At 31.9% G+C, this 17,886-nt stretch overlaps 1 protein-coding gene across 4 annotated transcripts in view; it reads left to right on the forward strand.

Moving 5' to 3' along the window:
• LOC114331494 (dynein heavy chain, cytoplasmic) overlaps positions 1 to 17,886 on the forward strand; it is a 144,735-nt gene that overhangs the window by 29,678 nt on the left and 97,171 nt on the right. For 2 of the 4 annotated variants that reach the window (XM_050643656.1, XM_050643658.1), the window contains exons 10-15: positions 1,381 to 1,754; positions 7,761 to 7,796; positions 12,208 to 12,337; positions 12,446 to 12,651; positions 15,497 to 15,907; positions 15,964 to 16,085. In XM_050643656.1, the coding sequence (XP_050499613.1) occupies positions 1,381 to 1,754; positions 7,761 to 7,796; positions 12,208 to 12,337; positions 12,446 to 12,651; positions 15,497 to 15,907; positions 15,964 to 16,085 (1,279 nt within the window). The remainder of the gene's footprint in view (positions 1 to 1,380; positions 1,755 to 7,760; positions 7,797 to 12,207; positions 12,338 to 12,445; positions 12,652 to 15,496; positions 15,908 to 15,963; positions 16,086 to 17,886) is intronic. The other 2 variants (XM_050643659.1, XM_050643660.1) reach the window with 1 other exon arrangement.

Consider the following 17,886-nt stretch of genomic DNA (forward strand, 5'->3'; position numbering starts at 1 on the left):
ATTCTGCTATTAGAATAATAAAAAAATATATCACAAATCGTTATTTATTGACATGCAGTTCAGTTTACATGCTCAAAACATTGGAGACTACACCAAAAAAATGGGGTTTTTCGAATTTTGACGATGTCTCGGAGAGAAAATGGAAAATCTAACACCGTCATTCAAAATATCGGAAAAAGTACACGAAGAATAATTATTGTTTAGAAGTTTGCCAAAAATTACCTATATAACCTAAAAATTCCTTGATAAATTCAAATATTTTGATCCAAAAGATCTGAAAACAATCAGTATATTTTTGGGCATGAAAATGTACTATGTTCATGACTTTTTTTTTTTATTTTTAAAACAAATAATCGCTCACATTTTTTTTTTTTAAAACTTATTTTTTGTGATAGGAAACCCCTGGGACTACCTAGGGAGTTTAAAATTTGACTAAAGAAATTTCGAAATATGCATTTTCGGGTACCCAATTCCAAATTAGATTACAGCGGAGTGCAGATTTTACCATCTTATCCCGCTATAGCCTTTAATTATTGTTATTGACGCATTTACATCATAGATCAGATATATTTTAATATTGTACTTATATTTCCCTTACCAATTATGTTTGTACCAGTTTATTTAAACAACCCTTTCGTTCACAAACTAAATTTCTTTAAGCTAAAAATCTGAAATTTGCAAGATAGCAAGAAAGAATTTTTTGCGAATTTTTATTATTAGTTTTACATTTTCGAAATGCACAGTTTGGTCACTACAACATGTCCTCATTTGAGCAGTGAGCCAATGGAGTAAACATATTAGATATATTTTTTTTAAATACTGACAAAAAACAATTATCTTACAAAACAATTTTTTTACTTATAAAGAGATGAAAATTGCATTTGTCGCATGTCAATATAAAAATATCGCATGAAATATAGAAACCTATATTTCAAAAAATTAAATATTTTGTTCAAAAGCTGTTCGATAGCAGCACAAAAGTACTCATTGAACAGAATAGGATGTCTATAATCGGGGACAATGTGTTACAAGGGTAAAAACACATGGAGTTAGATACAAAAATTATAGAATAGGTTGTCCTCAATTGAGGACACGGTGAACGAAAGGGTTAAACGCAGAATTAACTCTCTGATTTAATTGCTAAACTGATGTATCTCATAGTTATGACAATACTCTCTTATGCTAAGCTGATGTATCTCATAGTTATGACAAGACTCTCTTATGACTAAATCTTATAGTTAAGTTCACAGCCTAGAACCACCACACCGAAACCATTTCTTCATCTGGAAACTTCTGAATATGTTTTGCTTTATCGGAAGATTCATTTTAAAGTCTTTATCAGTTTAAGATTTTAATACATTTAATTTGAAATATTTTTAGGTAAAGGATGGGAAAACCATATAGAAGGCCAAAAACTTAAAGCCGATGGAGACAGCTTCCGTCTCAAACTTAACACCCAAGAAATATTCGACGATTGGGCTCGAAACGTTCAACAACGCAACTTAGGAGTCTCCGGAAGAATATTTACCATCGAAGCAGTCCGTTCAAGAAGCGGTAGAGGCAACGTGTTGAAACTGAAAGTGAATTTCCTACCAGAAATCATAACTTTGGCCAAAGAAGTTAGAAATCTGAAATGTCTAGGATTCAGAGTGCCATTGGCCATTGTCAACAAGGCGCATCAGGCTAACCAGCTGTACCCATTTGCTATTTCGCTCATCGAGAGTGTTAGGACATACGAGATGACGCTTGAGAAGGTAAATATTTAACTGACTAGAGAAGGATAGAATAATTTGTGTTGGTCGAATAAACAAAAGTAATTTAAAAAAAATCTGTAGTAACGTATACCAACAAGTCTAGTTTTTCTGTGGTGAAGTATAAAATATTATATACAGTCGGAAAAATGAAAGAATACCCATGAACGAACATATAAAACACGCTGTATTTTCCTGTCACCGTGTCACAAAGAAAATTTTCCAGTGCAAGTACATGTAACAATAATTATTACATGTACTTGCGCTGGCCAATGTTTTGTGTGACACGGTGACAGGAAAATACAGCGTGTTTTATATGTTCGTTCATGGGTATTCTTTCATTTTTCCGACTGTACACTCCTGGCCAAAGAAATCGGGACACCTTAAAAATTGGTCGTTTTTGATGTCTCGAATCTCCTAAACCTGTTGCCCGATTTTAGTGATTTTCTTAATATGTTATAGCCTTATTCTCTAAGAATATGGATGTAGTAATAGTGTTGCTGAACAGGTAAAAGTCATTGTATACCGGGTGTAACAATAATACTGTGTTTTTCCTAAAAGTTCGTAACACCCTGTGGAATATTCTAGCATTTAAAAAATATTTAAATTAAAACTCGATTGTAGCCTTAGCCTTTATTAACATTCTGCTTTTTGACTCATTCACTTATGTTGGATAATGAAATAGTTAGATACTTTGACAACTAGCCATGTTTTTCATCAATACAGGGTGTTTCTAAATAAGTGCGACAAACTTTAAGAGTTAATTCTGCATGAAAAAATAATGACAGTTTGCTTTATAAACATATGTCCGCAAATGCTTCGTTTCCGCGATACGGGATGTTGAATTTTTTCTTACAAACTGACGATTTATTTATTGCTCTAAAACCGGTTGAGATATGCAAATGAAATTTGGTAGGTTTTAAGAGGTAGTTATTATCATTTTTTGACACAACTAAAAATTGTATATTCGGCATTGGCGTGCATACAGGTAATATGACCGGGTAATATGACCCGTATGCACGCCAATGGTGAATATAAAATACATAATTGTATGTAAAAAAATGTGCAATAACTGCCTCTTAAAACCCACCAAATTTCATTTGCATATCTCAACCGGTTTTAGAGCAATAAATAAATCGTCAGTGTGTAAGAAAAAAATCAACATCCTGTATTTCGGAAACGAAGCATTTGCGTACATATGTTTATAAATCAAACGGTCATTATTTTTTCATGCAAAATTACCCCTTAAAGCTTGTCGCACTTATTTAGAAACACCCTGTATTGATGAAGAACATGGCTAGTTGTCAAAGTACCTAACTTTTTCATTATCCAACATAAGTGAATGAGTCAAAAAGCAGAGTGTTAAGAAAGGTATGGCTACAATTGAGTTTTAATTTAAATATTTTTTAAATGCTAGAATATTCCACAGGGTGTTACGAACTTTCAGGAAAAAACACAGTATTATTGTTACACCCGGTATACAATGACATTTACCTGTTCAGCAACAAGATTACTACATCCATATTCTTAGAGAATAAGGCTATAACATATTAAAAATCACTAAAATCGGGCAACAGGTTTAGGAGATTCGAGACATCAAAAATGACCCATTTTTAAGGTGTCCCGATTTTTTTGGCCAGGAGTGTATATTTTTGAAATTTATTTTTTCAATATAAATCACCTTTAAAAAACCTGAAACAAATGTTTCAAAACCAATATTAAGAAAAGTTTAAACTGCTCAAAATGAATTAGTATTTCGTCGCTCAATTACAAAACCTATTAAAATATTCTTAATCATAACTCTACTTTATGCGAATATTTATATTCATTACTATCTGCATTACCTTGTATTACCTGTTCAAAAGTGTTCTTATACTGCAAGGGTCATATACAACCTGCCCGCTTTTTCTTCGCTTAGGGACGTTGCTTCTTCTTCTTACGGTGCCTGTCCATTCTGTATATTGGCGATCACCATGGCTATCCTAACTTTGCTCGCTGCTGTTCGGAATAGACCGGTTGTATGGTGTATTCCACGAATATACGACTGTTTTGAATTATCGCGACTGCTTTCGTTCTTCATACTTTGCACAGTAAAATATTCGTTGTCGCGATAATCCAAGAGAGTCGTATATTCGTGGAATGGGGTATAAATGTATTAAAGTCCACTTTCTCAGGTTTTGAAATCAAGATATTCTTCTCCCTGGTCATCTCTTTCCAAATACTTCTCCTTGAAGAATGAATTGAAGAATGAACAACAACGCGAGATGAGCCCTGAAGAATGAGTTACAATAAGCCATATCTCTGTTCATTCCTCATAACATGGCCAAAATATTCTAATTTGCGCTCTTTGAGTGTGCTAATAATCTCAAGTTCCTTGCCCATTCTATGTAGAACATTAACATTAGTCACTTGAACTACCCATGAAATTCTTTAACTGCGTCTGTAACACCACATCTTGAAGGTTTCGAGTTTTCCTAAAGAAACTTCAGAAAGTGTCCAGGCCTCTACTCAATATAATAACGTAAAAAATACATAGCATCTGATGATAGAGATTTTGGTACCAAGTGGTAAATCGTGACTTCTTAAAAGAGCATCGTTACGAACGCTGATCTTGCTTTTCCAATGCATTGTTTTATTTCAATAGAGTGCACCCATTGGCTGTTTATGTTGGTACCAAGGTATGTGTAGCTGTCCACCCTGTCAATTGGTTGTTGGTTGACCAAAAGCCGTGTATTTAATATTTCGTGCTTACTGCCTACTAGGTACTTTATTTTTTTCGTTTTGAGATCAGATCGAGTTCATATTCTCTATTTATATCTGATATGCGCGACATTATTCTTTGCAAACCATCTAAGCCATCTGCAAAAACTACTGCGTTCTCTGCAAATCTTATGCTGGCCACTCACGGATAACGAAGAGGCCTGGCGCCTGACAAGCCCTTAACCGAAGGTCAAAACTACCACCCACACGCAGTTGCCATCATGTTGTCATTCAGACCTTGGCGCGATCGCTTCACAAAACTGTAAGTGTGTGACATCTGGACTGCAGATCGTTAACTTAACTGGCATCGATCGGCAAATCGGATTTTTTAAAGAGAAAATGGCAAACAAGAACGCAAAGAATCCTGAGTTTTTACGTCAATTTATTGATATTTATCAATCACATCCTTGCCTATGGAAGGTTAAAGATAAATGTTACGCGAATCGGGATTTAAGAGAGAAAGGTAAATACCTCAATGTTGCAGTTAGTCTCTCTTCCGCACTAATGGCACTTCTCATTCTAGTGTTTTGTTTCTTTATTAAAGGTGTCACTAGTTTTAATCGCTTTTTAACCCTTAACTACCGAGATCCGGTATTTTTTACCGGAGGGCATTCCCAAAATGTGGATTTCGTGGTAACCTCACCACTTACAAGTTCATGTGTCTCTGGACCTCTCTGGCAGTTTGTATAACAATGCTAGTCAAACCGTGTAGTGTGTATTGTCAATATTTTCTTTTCTAGCTCACATCAAAAATCTCAACCGGTAAAAATTACCGGATGTCTGTTTTAAGTAAGCATTTTTATATGAGTACGATATTTGTAAATCTGAAATGTTTATATTATTTTTTTGTGTTTTTGGGGAAAAAATAAAGAAATGGACTGTGGAAGTCATCCTAGACCTTCAATGAAGGTTAAATTTGAAGATAAAAATTTTGAGGCCACTTTGCAAAAATGGAATTGCCATTTAATTCTGTGATAATTTTACCCCTTGCAGAGTTTTTTTCATGGATGTAAAACTTTTAGTAGATGCTATTTTATATTTCCTTTGTGATTCTGTTACGTTTATTTGTTAAAAAAAAGTCTAAATTTTTGTCCATAGCATTTATGGCCGTTTGTTTCAATAGACCAAAAATGTCACCAACATTCTCGTTCAATGTCTTTAAAAATCTTGTATTATATTATTAAAATCACTCATTTTACCATTTTTCCCATATCTAGAAGCTCCAGAAAAACACATCATGCATATTTTTTTTTAATTTTTGTTATTAACTTTATATTTTAACTCTATTTTATAATGACCGGTAAAAAACACCGGGGATCTGTAGTTACGTGATAATATTGGGATGTCTGTAGTTAAGGGTTAACACATGTTTCATCCATTTTTAAATATCTTTAATTTAATTTAAAGCTTTAATAATCTTCCGTACAGGAAAGTTTTAATTCTGCCATAAATGCCATGTGAGATAAAGATAACCTGTTTCTTTTCATGAGCCAATCTTTAACCCAGCACGCTCTTTTCTTTTTCTTTCGGCTTTCTAGCACAATTATTAACGCACACTCTTTTTTTCGTGAGAGAGACATGCTTTCTCGTCGATAATTGCACTGTGTGTGGCAAGAGTTACGATTCCCTACAGATCTTTACCTGAAGAAAAAGGTCGTCAGATAACGAACTGATTCTAGTGTGTGTCGGTTTTCGATAACGGCCTTCAGTCTTGGCCTGCATGCCATATCCTCTTCGTTATCCGTAAGTGAGTGGCCAGCATAATGTTGTTTAGGCGCACTCCATGGACTAGTACGCCTTCTTGTAGCTCTCCCACTGCTTGCTCGAAGATATGTTCAGAGTACACATTAAGTAACACCGGGGACAAAATACATGCTTGTCTCACTCCTCTATCAATGGAGACTGTCTCTGTTGATCTGATCATCCACTGTAATGGTGGCAGTTTGGTTGTAATATAAATTATTAATGATTCTCAAATCTCTATCATCTAAGCCCGCTTCTTTCAAGATGGTTATGAACTTATCATGTCTTACTCTATCAAATGAATTTTTGTCATAGTTGACATCCCTGTACCTCCTCATAAGCACTCGGACAGCGAATAGAGCCTCTCGGGTGCCTAAGGCATTGCGGAATCCAAACTTTATTTATGATACTTGTTCTTCAAATTGTTTATATATTCTGCCGTGTATCACTTTTAAAAACATTTTAAGTAAGTGGCTCATAAGGGTAATTATTGTTCTGTAGTCTTCGTATGATTTTGTGTTTAATTTTTTGGGTATAGTTACGAAGGTCGACTTTAACGTTTCTAAGCAAACTCAATCCTTTATCGCATAGATAAATAACTTCAATTACCTAAAATCTTGTTATAGCGTCGACAGTTCAACACAAAACAAGCAAAAACTCTCTACGTCTTCATCAGTAACTCGGCAACCGGAAAAAAATTATTGTACTTTTTACCGCCACATAACAGTTATGAGAATTCAATTGTGTGCGGTATAACTTTCTCAATTCCATAATTCATACTAGTTCATAACTGCGTAAAACTGCTAGATAAATAATTCTCCCATTGTTCAATTAAAAAAAAAGACTAATAACACTCTAAGTGCGTATCCTTTATTCTAAGACGCTGGTCCTTTACTAACAACCTATAGAAATTCAATATAGTCATCCCTTCAATGGAGTTTAATACATTCGCTGCCACCTTATATTCAGTCACTTTCGTATGGTGCCACTACGAAAAGGACCCTATTTAATTCCACAAGTTATGAACCCCTAGAGTCGTCGACGGAACCTGATTCACGCACGCAAAATGCCTTTTGGCATTTTGCGGGTAGCGAATGTGTTAATAGAAACTACACCATTATTACTCCATTTGGTGGTCCCTCGAGCAGGATCTTTCCGCAGATGCGAAGTTTTTATCAAAAATGGACCACCAATGTCAATACCAACCTTTGGAAAGGTCGTGCAGTTTGAATTCTGTCCTTAGGAAGATCTGACATGGTTAGTTGTGAAGTGATGGCTTGAAATCTGAAACATGTGACACATTTTGTGGTTATTTTATTGTTTCACTTAATATATTGAGTGACCAAAACCTGAGCCTAAAATTAGTCAATACAGTTTGGGCTCTAACATTACCAATTAATTGAATTATCTTCTGTGCTGGCAAATGATTGTAGTGAATTATTTAAATTACTGTGATATAATTTTTGTAGTTTTATAAATGTATTAAATAATAATTTTTAATATTAGCTTACAAACAGGACTAGCGCTGCTAGTGGTGTTAAGGTAGATTACTTGGTGTAGATGTTCTATGTTGGTTATGGCATGGATCCAAGAACCCCAGCATGTTATTATTTTTGAATTAACGTTTATTTTTTGACAATATATGTTTATGAGTACTATATACACTGCGCGTCATAGAAAACGGGCACCCTAAAAAATTGGTAATTTTTGAGGTTGCGTATCTCCTAAACCTGTTGTCCGATTTAAATGATTTTTTGAATATCTTATAGCCTTATTCTTTGTCAATATCCCTGTAATAATATTTTTGCTAAACAGGTAAACTTTTGTTGTATACCGGGTGTACGAATCAAACTGTGTTTTTTTTCTCAAAGTTCGCAACACCCTGTGGAATATCCTAGCATTTATAAAATACTGAAATTAAAACCCAACTATATATAGCCTCAGGTTTTCTCAACGTTCTCTTTTTCGATTCATTCGCTTATGTTGGATAATACAAAAGTTAGGTACTTTAACAATTAGCCATGTTCTTTTTCAGTACAGGTTGTTTCTAAACAAGTGCGATAAACTTTAAGGGGTAATTCTGCATTAAAAAATAATGACAGTTTGCTTTATAATCGTATGTCCGCAAATGCTTCGTTTGCGAGATACGGGATGTTGAATTTTTTCTTACAAACTGGCGATTTATTTATTGCTTTAAAACCGGTTGAGATATGCAAATTAAATTTGGTGGGTTTTAAGACGTAGTTATTGCACATTTTTTGACATACAATTCAGAATTTTATATTCACCATTGGCGTTCATACGGGTAATATGATCGGTCATATTACCCGTATGCACGCCAATAGTGAATATAAAATTCTTGATTGCAAGTCAAAAAATTCGCAATAATTATCTCTTAGAACCTACAAAATTTCATTTGCATATCTCAACCGGTTTTAGGGCAATAAAATAAATCGTCAGTTTGTAAAAAAAATTCAACATCCCGTATCTCGTAAACGAAGCATTTGCGGACGTAAGTTTATAAAGCAAACGGTTATTATTTTTTCATGCAGAATTGTCCCTTAAAGTTTGTCGCACTTATTTACAAACAACCTATATAGTCTGGACTGATTATCGGAGAATAGGCCATTTTTGGGAAAAGTTATTTACCAGCAATTTTATTTCTGGAATCGAATCTTATTATTGTATGTATTAATAATATAGGTATGCAAAGTCCGCAGATAGTGTGCTACTTTTTTTATAAACAAAATGGCGCCCGAAAATCGTGTTTTTTTCAATTTTTTCTCTATAACTCCAAAGATTTTAACTTTACACCAAAAACATTCAAATAAAAATTCACCGCAATTAAATTCTTCATAGAGATGTGTTTTTTTCGATTTACTTTGACGAAAACTTTCCTCGCAAAAAGCGGGTTTTTCCAACAAAATCTTTAATTTTCAACTAAACTTTTAGATAAGTAATTGTTAATCAATAATTAAATAGCTTGGCAGTGTAAAAGCCCTTTTCGTGTAGATTATAATTGCAGAAGCCGATGGAAATTGAATGAAGAATTTAGCAACAATTGAATTGTTAATTAAAAATTTACGGTCGCTATAATAACGACAATAATTATGATGCATAAGAATAACTATGATTTTTTCATAAAAATACGTCATACCTATCTAATGTACCTTACATAATTGAATTTGGACTATTTAAGCGGCCTCGGGAATATTTTAAAATTATAAAGAATTTTTTGGCTTATAAACAAATAGAATATCTCGGGAAATATTAAACTAAATTAAATTGTAAAAACGGTATTCGAAAAACAGCGGCCGGATGCTTCTTTTAAAAGAAAAAATGTTTAATTATGATGAGTAGTGCCTGAGATATAACTGGTCAAAGTTGACCGGAATTTACGGCAAAGATATAAACAATAGGATCATAATTTTTAAACCATCACATTTTTATTTTTATCCTCTTTCTCCACACCAATTTTAATATCCTTAAAGTACTTATAACATATATTATTATAATAAAAACTATCGATAATACGTGTGAAAATTGCCAAAAATAGCAAAATTCCAATCAAAAATTAGGTTGGAGAAAATGTAACCCTCAAAGTTCAAAATCGGTGTACGTTAAAAAAATGCATTTTCTCGGCTTTCCATGGAGCAATTTCCTTCATTCTTTTTTTGTTCCCAAGTAACTCGAGTAAAGCCATCGAAGTAACGCATTATTAAATGTCAAACTTGCTTTGTTTTGTTATAAAAATTTTAATTTGTTTAAATAAAAATTGTTTAAATAATTATACAGCTTTCAAATGAGAATATTTATGTTTTTAACTTTAAAAGGTACACTTGTAGTAAGTTTATCTAAAAAAAAGCCTACAACTGGAAAGAATATGTAGTTTTCTGTTCTTATAAATAAATTAATCTATTATAACAAAACAAAAGAAAGTTTGACAATTACTAATGCGTTAGTTCGATGGCTCTACTCGAGTTATTAGGGAATAAAAAAAGAATGAAGGAAATTGCTTCATGGGAAGCCGAGAAAATGCATTTTTTTAACGTATACCGATTTTGAACTTTGAGGGTTACATTTTCTCTAACCTAATTTTTGATTGGAATTTTGCTATTTTTGGCAATTTTCACACGTATTATCGATAGTTTTTATTATAATAATATATGTTATGAGCATTTTAAAGATATGAAAATTGGTGGGGAGAAAGAGGATAAAAATAAAAAGGTGATGGTTTTAAAATTATGATCCTATTGTTTATATCTTTGCCGTAAATTTCGGTCAAATTTGACCGGTTGTATCTCAGGAACTAAATCATAACTAAACGTTTTTTCTTTTAAAAGAAGCGTCCTGTCGCTCTTTTTCAAATACCGTTCTCATAATTTCATTTAGTTTAATATTTCCGGAGATATTCTATTTGTTTATAAGCCAAAAAATTGTTTATAATTTTAAAATATTCCTGAGGCCGCTTAAATACTCGAATTTCAATTCTGTAAAGTATATTATATAGGTATAGTATCGTGTTATGAAAAAATCATAGTTATTCTTATGCACCATAATTATTGTCGATATTATAGCGACCGTAAATTTTTAATTAACAATTCAATTGTTGCTAAACTGTTCATTAAATTTCCATCGGCTTCTGGAATTGTAATCTATACGAAAGGGGCTTTTATATTACCAAGTCATTTAATTATTTATTAACAATTAATTATCTAAAATTTTAGTTGAAAATTAAAGATTTTGTTGGAAAACCCCGCTTTTTCCGGGGAAAGTTTTCTTCGAAGTGAATCGCGAAAAACACGTCTCTATGCAGAATTTAATTGCGGTGAATTTTTATTTGGGTGTTTTTGGTGTAGAGTTAAAATCTTTGGAGTTATAGAGCAAAAATTGAAAAAAACACGATTTTCGGGCGCCATTTTGTTTATAAAAAAAGTAGCACACTATCTGCGGACTTTGCATACCTATATTATTAATACATACAATATTAAGATTCAATTCAAGCAATAAAATTGCTGGTAAATAACTTTTCCTTGTATTTTGCTAATTAGCCCAGAGTAATACTGATGAAGAACTTAACTGGTTGTTAAAGTACATAACTTTTGTATTATCCAACATAAGAGAATGAATCAAAAAACAGAATGTTCAGAAAACCTGAGGCTATAGTCGGGATTTAATTTCAGTATTTTATAAAGGCTAGAATATTCCACAGGGTGTTGCAAACTTTGAGAAAAAAACACAGTTTGATTCGTACACCCGGTATACAATGAAAATTTACCTGTTTAGCAAAAATATTATTACAGGGATATTGACAAAGAATAAGGCTATAACATATTCAAAAAATCACTTAAATCGGACAACAGGTTAAGGAGATACGCGACACCAAAAATAACCAATTTTTTAGGGTGCCCGTTTTCTATGACGCGCAGTTTATATTAAATTGTTTTGGCGTTCGATTTAGGAAAACCATTTTGTAATATTATTATTTTATTAGCGTGCTTGAAAGCTATCAATACCTATATTATTTTTAGTTTGTTACGGCAGATTTTCAGCCCCTACATCATTCTCTCAGTTGATCCTTGTGTTTATTTTGATGAGTTTTCAATACATCGATATTATGTAAAGCGATTAGCCAAAGCTTATAGTTTAATTTTTTGCTTTGAAGAAAGTATTAGTTCCCTTTTATGAACGGTTTTTTGAATATTTTGGATATAAATCCGCTCTACTATCCTGCATGTATGCCTATACATATAATATATATCCAGATCTCTTATATAGTATTATCATGACCTCATCACGCTGCTATTAAAGGTGTATATTAAACATAAGCTCTGCTATTATTTTGCTATGATATATTTCTCCCCCAAAAACTTTGGCTTACTCCCTACGTTGATGTCGTTTATTATTTTCTTTAACTTTGCTATCCAGACTTTAAAAATCACCTTTATTCTAGATTGAAGACAAAGCCAGCATTATACCTCTTGTAGCAGGAATGCGAAAAGAGGTTCAGCAGGTTATTGCGGAGGGCATACAACTCGTCTGGGAAAGTTACAAGCTGGATCCTTATGTCCAACGTTTCTCAGGTAACGTATTGTACTTGATGAATTTCTTGAGTATATGCTCTAATTTGTATTACAACACAATAAATAAATGAGGACAATGATGTGTTAATACATATATCTTTTATATAGACCTCGTCGTAAGTTTCCAAGAGAGAGTAGAAGAATTGGTGCTAGTAGGTGAACAGTTAGAAGTCGACGTAAGATCTTTGGAGACCTGTCCATATTCTGCTAACACATTTGCTGACATCCTGTCGAAGATTCAACATGCTGTCGATGATCTGTCTTTGAAACAGTACTCGAACTTACATATCTGGGTCAGCAGATTGGACGAAGAGGTATGTAGTCGGTAGGATAAATACTTACAAATAAAAAAAATTATATTTCTATTTATTATAAATAAAATGAAGTTGAAATCTTTTCACAAAAAAAGGTAAAATCTTTTCACAAAAACTTCGAGAGATTGCAAGAGAAATAAAATTGTGAAATGCATTTATAGAAATAAGAAATCTTTATGGATGTTTGGGTTAAATATAAGGATCAAAAGAATCAATTTCTAAAGAAAGACCTTTAATGTAGCACCTGGACCCAAAAGAAAAAAATATAAGTTGAGATGTCTAGAACATATTTTTGTTGTAGAAATGAATGATGATAACTACTAATCAGGTTCTTTCAGATACCGAAAGAAAGTCAATAGTTAGCTATGTAGAGGAGTTTTGCCACAAGATTGAAGTACTTATTTGTCATTCAACCTTGCCATTCCAAGTAGAATTATATTGCTTCTACAACTCACAATCTTGCAACTTTCATCTTATCAAGATACTACTTTGGTGAAGAAAATCGAACCAGAAATTTCGGGATTTTTTGCATTCTCTGATCAAAATCACATTATACAGGGTGCGCCAAACCTCTGGTCTTCTTTGCTTACGGCTAAACTATGAGATATACAAAAAAATGTTTATAACAAAACTAATGTGTATCAAAGAGGTCTATAATTTAAAATTATTTTCAATTATACAGGGTGAGTCAGAACGACGGTATGAACCAAAGTTGTATTTTTTTAAATGGAACACCCTGTATATTAAATCATTTTTGAATATATTATTTAAAAATATGAAAAATTTGTATAAGGTCTTATAGGCCTAAAGTTAATAATTTTCGAAATATTTACATTTTTATTGAGAAAAATGGTAATATTTATAGGGTTGTGGATTATGTTTCCAAGGAAATAAAAATTTAGGTGATAGGTCAAAGTTTTTAAAATATAGTGTTATTTTTAAATAATTTAATATTTTTTACTTTTAGCCATAAAATATACAGTGTGATCACTATTTGCAAATACAAAATTTTCTCATTTTTTTTAAATGGGACACCCTGTATATTAGTTTTGCGTTTTGTAGTAAATATTACAACCTTTCTTTTGGTATAAGGTTGTATGTACCTAGCATGTTTCGTTTTGTAGATATTTTAAAAAAACTATAGATTTTACGTGTTTGCGGATTTTTTATTTAAAATTTTTTTTGCAAAAAAAATAATTATAATCTGGTTTTAGAAACATACACTAAAATATAAAATATGAAAATAAAAACGTAATTAAAGATTAAAATAAATCGAATGCTAGTACAACTCAATTGAATTTAATAACTTTAAATTATTTTACAAAAAATATTTTACCATATTAATGAATGCATAAATTAGTTACTAAATTAAATAAACAACCAAATTTTAAATCAACCGCAGTAATTTTTATACTACAGCAACTTTCCTGTACCAAATTAATTGTTAGTTAAATTGTATTTAGTTAAACTTTTAATTTACCTTTTAAATTTACTTACATACATCTTGAGAATATAAAAATTATTATAAAGTATGCTTTGAAACAAATGAATGTTAAATGTATCATCCAAATTATTTATTAATATAAATAGTATTTACTGGTGTCACAAAAACTGGTAATACTTTTGTAGTTGAAATTTTTGTAACAATTTTTTATATTTTAAATTTTAATTTTTTAACCGAAAATTTTTTGGATATGACATTTGTTTTGGGCGAAACCATTAGAAATTATTACCAGCTTTTGTGACACGAGTAGGTACATAGATACTATTTACTTCTTAATATACTTCCATAACGTTCATTTGTTTCAAAGCATACTTTATACGTTCTCAAGATGTAGGTAAATTAAAAAGTTATTAACTGATCTTACTCGTAAATACAATATAACTAACAATTAATTTGGTACAGGAAAGTTGCTGCGGTAGAAGAATTACTACGATTGATTTAAAATTTGGTTGTTTATTTAATTTAGTAACTAATTTATGTATTCATTAATAAGGTAAAATATTTTTTGTAAAATAATTTAAAGTTATTAAATTCAATTGAATTGTACTAGCATATGATTTATTTTAATCTTTAATTACGTTTTTATTTTCATATTTTATATTTTAGTGTATGTTTCTAAAACCAGATTATAATTATTTTTTTTGCAAAAAAATTTTTAAATAAAAAATCCGCAAAAACCTAAAATCTATAGTTTTTTTAAAATATCTACAAAACGAAACATGCTAGGTACATACAATCTTATACCAAAAGAAAGGTTGTAATATTTACTACCAAACTCAAAACTAATATACAGGGTGTCCCATTTAAAAAAAATGAGAAAATTTTGTATTTGCAAATAGTGATCACACTGTATGTTTTATGAATAAAAGTAAAAAATATTAAATTATTTAAAAATAACACTATATTTTAAAAACTTTGACCTATCACCTAAATTTTTATTTCCTTGGAAACATAATCCACAACCCTATAAATATTACCATTTTTCTCAATAAAAATGTAAATATTTTGAAAATTATTAACTTCAGGCCTATAAGACGTTATACAAATTTTTTATATTTTTAAATAATATATTCAAAAATGATTTAATATACAGGGTGTTCCATTTAAAAAAATACAACTTTGGTTCATACCGTCGTTCTGACTCACCCTGTATAATTGAAAATAATTTTAAATTATAGACCTCTTTGATACACATTAGTTTTGTTATAAACATTTTTTTGTATATCTCACAGTTTAGCCGTAATCAAAGAAGACCAGAGGTTTGGCGCACCCTGTATATTACTTATATTTGTTTTTTACTTCGGAAGATTTTACTTGTCTAACCAGAAAATGTTGAATTAGGTTGAGAAGAATTTAGCAAGACGTCTGCAAGCTGGAGTGGAAGCCTGGACCGATGCACTGAGCGGCCACAAGAAGGAAATCGATCACAGCATGGACACCGACGCTCCCGCTCAACCGACACACAAACCAGGAGGAGATCCGCAGATCCAAACCATGGTTCATGAAGTTAGAATAACAAACCAAACCATGTATCTGTACCCAAGCATCGAAGAAGCCAGATTTTTGATCATGCAACAGTTGTTTGCATGGCAAGCTATCGTCACATCCCAGCAGAGGTTGCAAAGTAGCAGGTATCAAGTTGGCGTCGATAAACCTGTTACAGAAACCTACAGGAACATATTAACTAAGTTGCCGGGTGGAGCTCAACCTCTAAACTCGGCTTACAGTGCAATTGCTTCCAAAATTAAAGAGGTAAGTTTTAAATACTTGATTTGATCTTCAAATTGACCATGTATTTGCATTTTTAGGTTCAAAACTACGTGAACGAATGGTTGACCTATCAATCGCTTTGGGACTTGCAAGCTGATAATCTGTACGGAAAACTAGGAGAAGATATTGGCAAATGGATGGAATGTTTAAATGATATCAAGTAAGTCTTTAGTTTTATGAATTTATAAATAAAAATGTGTCTTAGATAAATTGTTAACTATCAACAGTTTTATTAAAAGAATTATTTCAAGATATATGTTTTAGCTTTTTGTTAACAGTTTAAGAAGGGACGTGATATTCAATCAACGATCACCCAATAAAAAACTTTGCCAACACATTCAAATCTAAAGGAACAATGTTACCGATACGCAACAAACAAAAATAATGAATATAAAAAGAAGGTGACCAATTTTAATGATTTGATAAGTCATATTTTGATAATGTATTGCCTACAGTAATTCATATAAACAAGACTCACAGAAAATAATGTGCGAACATGAATTTTGCATTGCATTCTGTTCCTAAACTAAGCCAACAAATGCCATGTCCAAAAATCTCTGTACCATTGTAACGACGAAATTCACCCTCTAGTAATAATGTAAATAAAATTGACAAGATGTTGGTATGTCATGGAAGGGGATGATAACGTGTTACAAAATTTGAAGAACATGTCCTCGGTTGCTCAGTACGGAAGAGATATGGGGGGCGGTCTTAACGGGGTGCTATTAATATTCTCTTATTATCTTAGAAATAAAAAAATAGAAATAAAATATTGGGCGCCACTGCAAGCATATACAAAAATAGAAACATTAAAGAAAAGATAGCTCAAATTAAAAATTAACAAAAACATAGTCAATACAAAATCATATACTTTTAAATGAAAGCAAATCAGTGTAACTTACCTAATATGTCTTTACTTAGCCAAATCTTTGTTGTACTTAAGAAACAAGAAAAAGGGAAAAGACAATAATAAAATAATATTTTGCAATGAATCAGACAGTATTTATTGAATTAAAATAAAATTGAAAAGAACTGTGATCTCTTACGGATTTACAAAAATAAGAGATCAAGTTTACCAAGAAAAAATAAAGAGTTTACAAAAAAATACCTTGTACTGTACATAGTCCTGCATCTTCTCATGGTTGATTTTCAAAAGTCCAAGACACAGTTACACTTCACTATAGTCACATTACAAAAAGAATAGATATATGGAAAGTACATCTGCTATCCATAGTTTATTTATTATGAAACTTTCAGCAATTATTTTCGTTGAAACAAATTGGCACTGTTCGAACAAAATATTGAAGAAACTTATTATTTCTTTAGTATATTAAACTGGACAAAAAGACAAAAACTACTTCATGCTTTAACGGTAATGTTAGAAATTGCTAACAAAAAAACTAACTAATTCCTGCCTGCGTGCGAAGAGATTATATATTGGCATTGGTATAAAAAGTCGCGTTCGCCTAAAAGTGGCTGAACGCGGTGGTCTACGACTTAATTAGACCATAATGGAACACTTTAACTCCACTACTAACACAATAACTTCTGCATTCTAATTGCACAAGAACTTCACCATACTCAAACTCAAATGGAAACTAAACCACTCAGGTACTGCGACTAGCAGACTTCCGAGGCTCTAACAACTCTCTACGGTTCCAACTTGAATGAATTTCTCCTGCTTGGATGCCAAAACTAGCATTAATCTACCGATCCAAATCGACTCGATCTCTCAGAAACAACCTCTTCTAAAAAAACATCCCACTTCCTACCGATATTTCTCGATCAACCAATTAAAGAAAAGTTTAATCATTTTTCTCATCGACTTCTCATCTCAGCGAATCAAAGATTTACCAACATCATGAGTTTTGCGTCACCTTGGACAAAACTCTCCCATGAGAATGCCAATTTAGCAAACAACATCTGGACTCGTTACTCAACTCAGAACCCTTATCTCTGCA

Source organism: Diabrotica virgifera, chromosome 2, assembly GCF_917563875.1.
Source record: "Diabrotica virgifera virgifera chromosome 2, PGI_DIABVI_V3a".
NCBI classification, from domain to species: Eukaryota; Metazoa; Arthropoda; class Insecta; order Coleoptera; family Chrysomelidae; genus Diabrotica; species Diabrotica virgifera.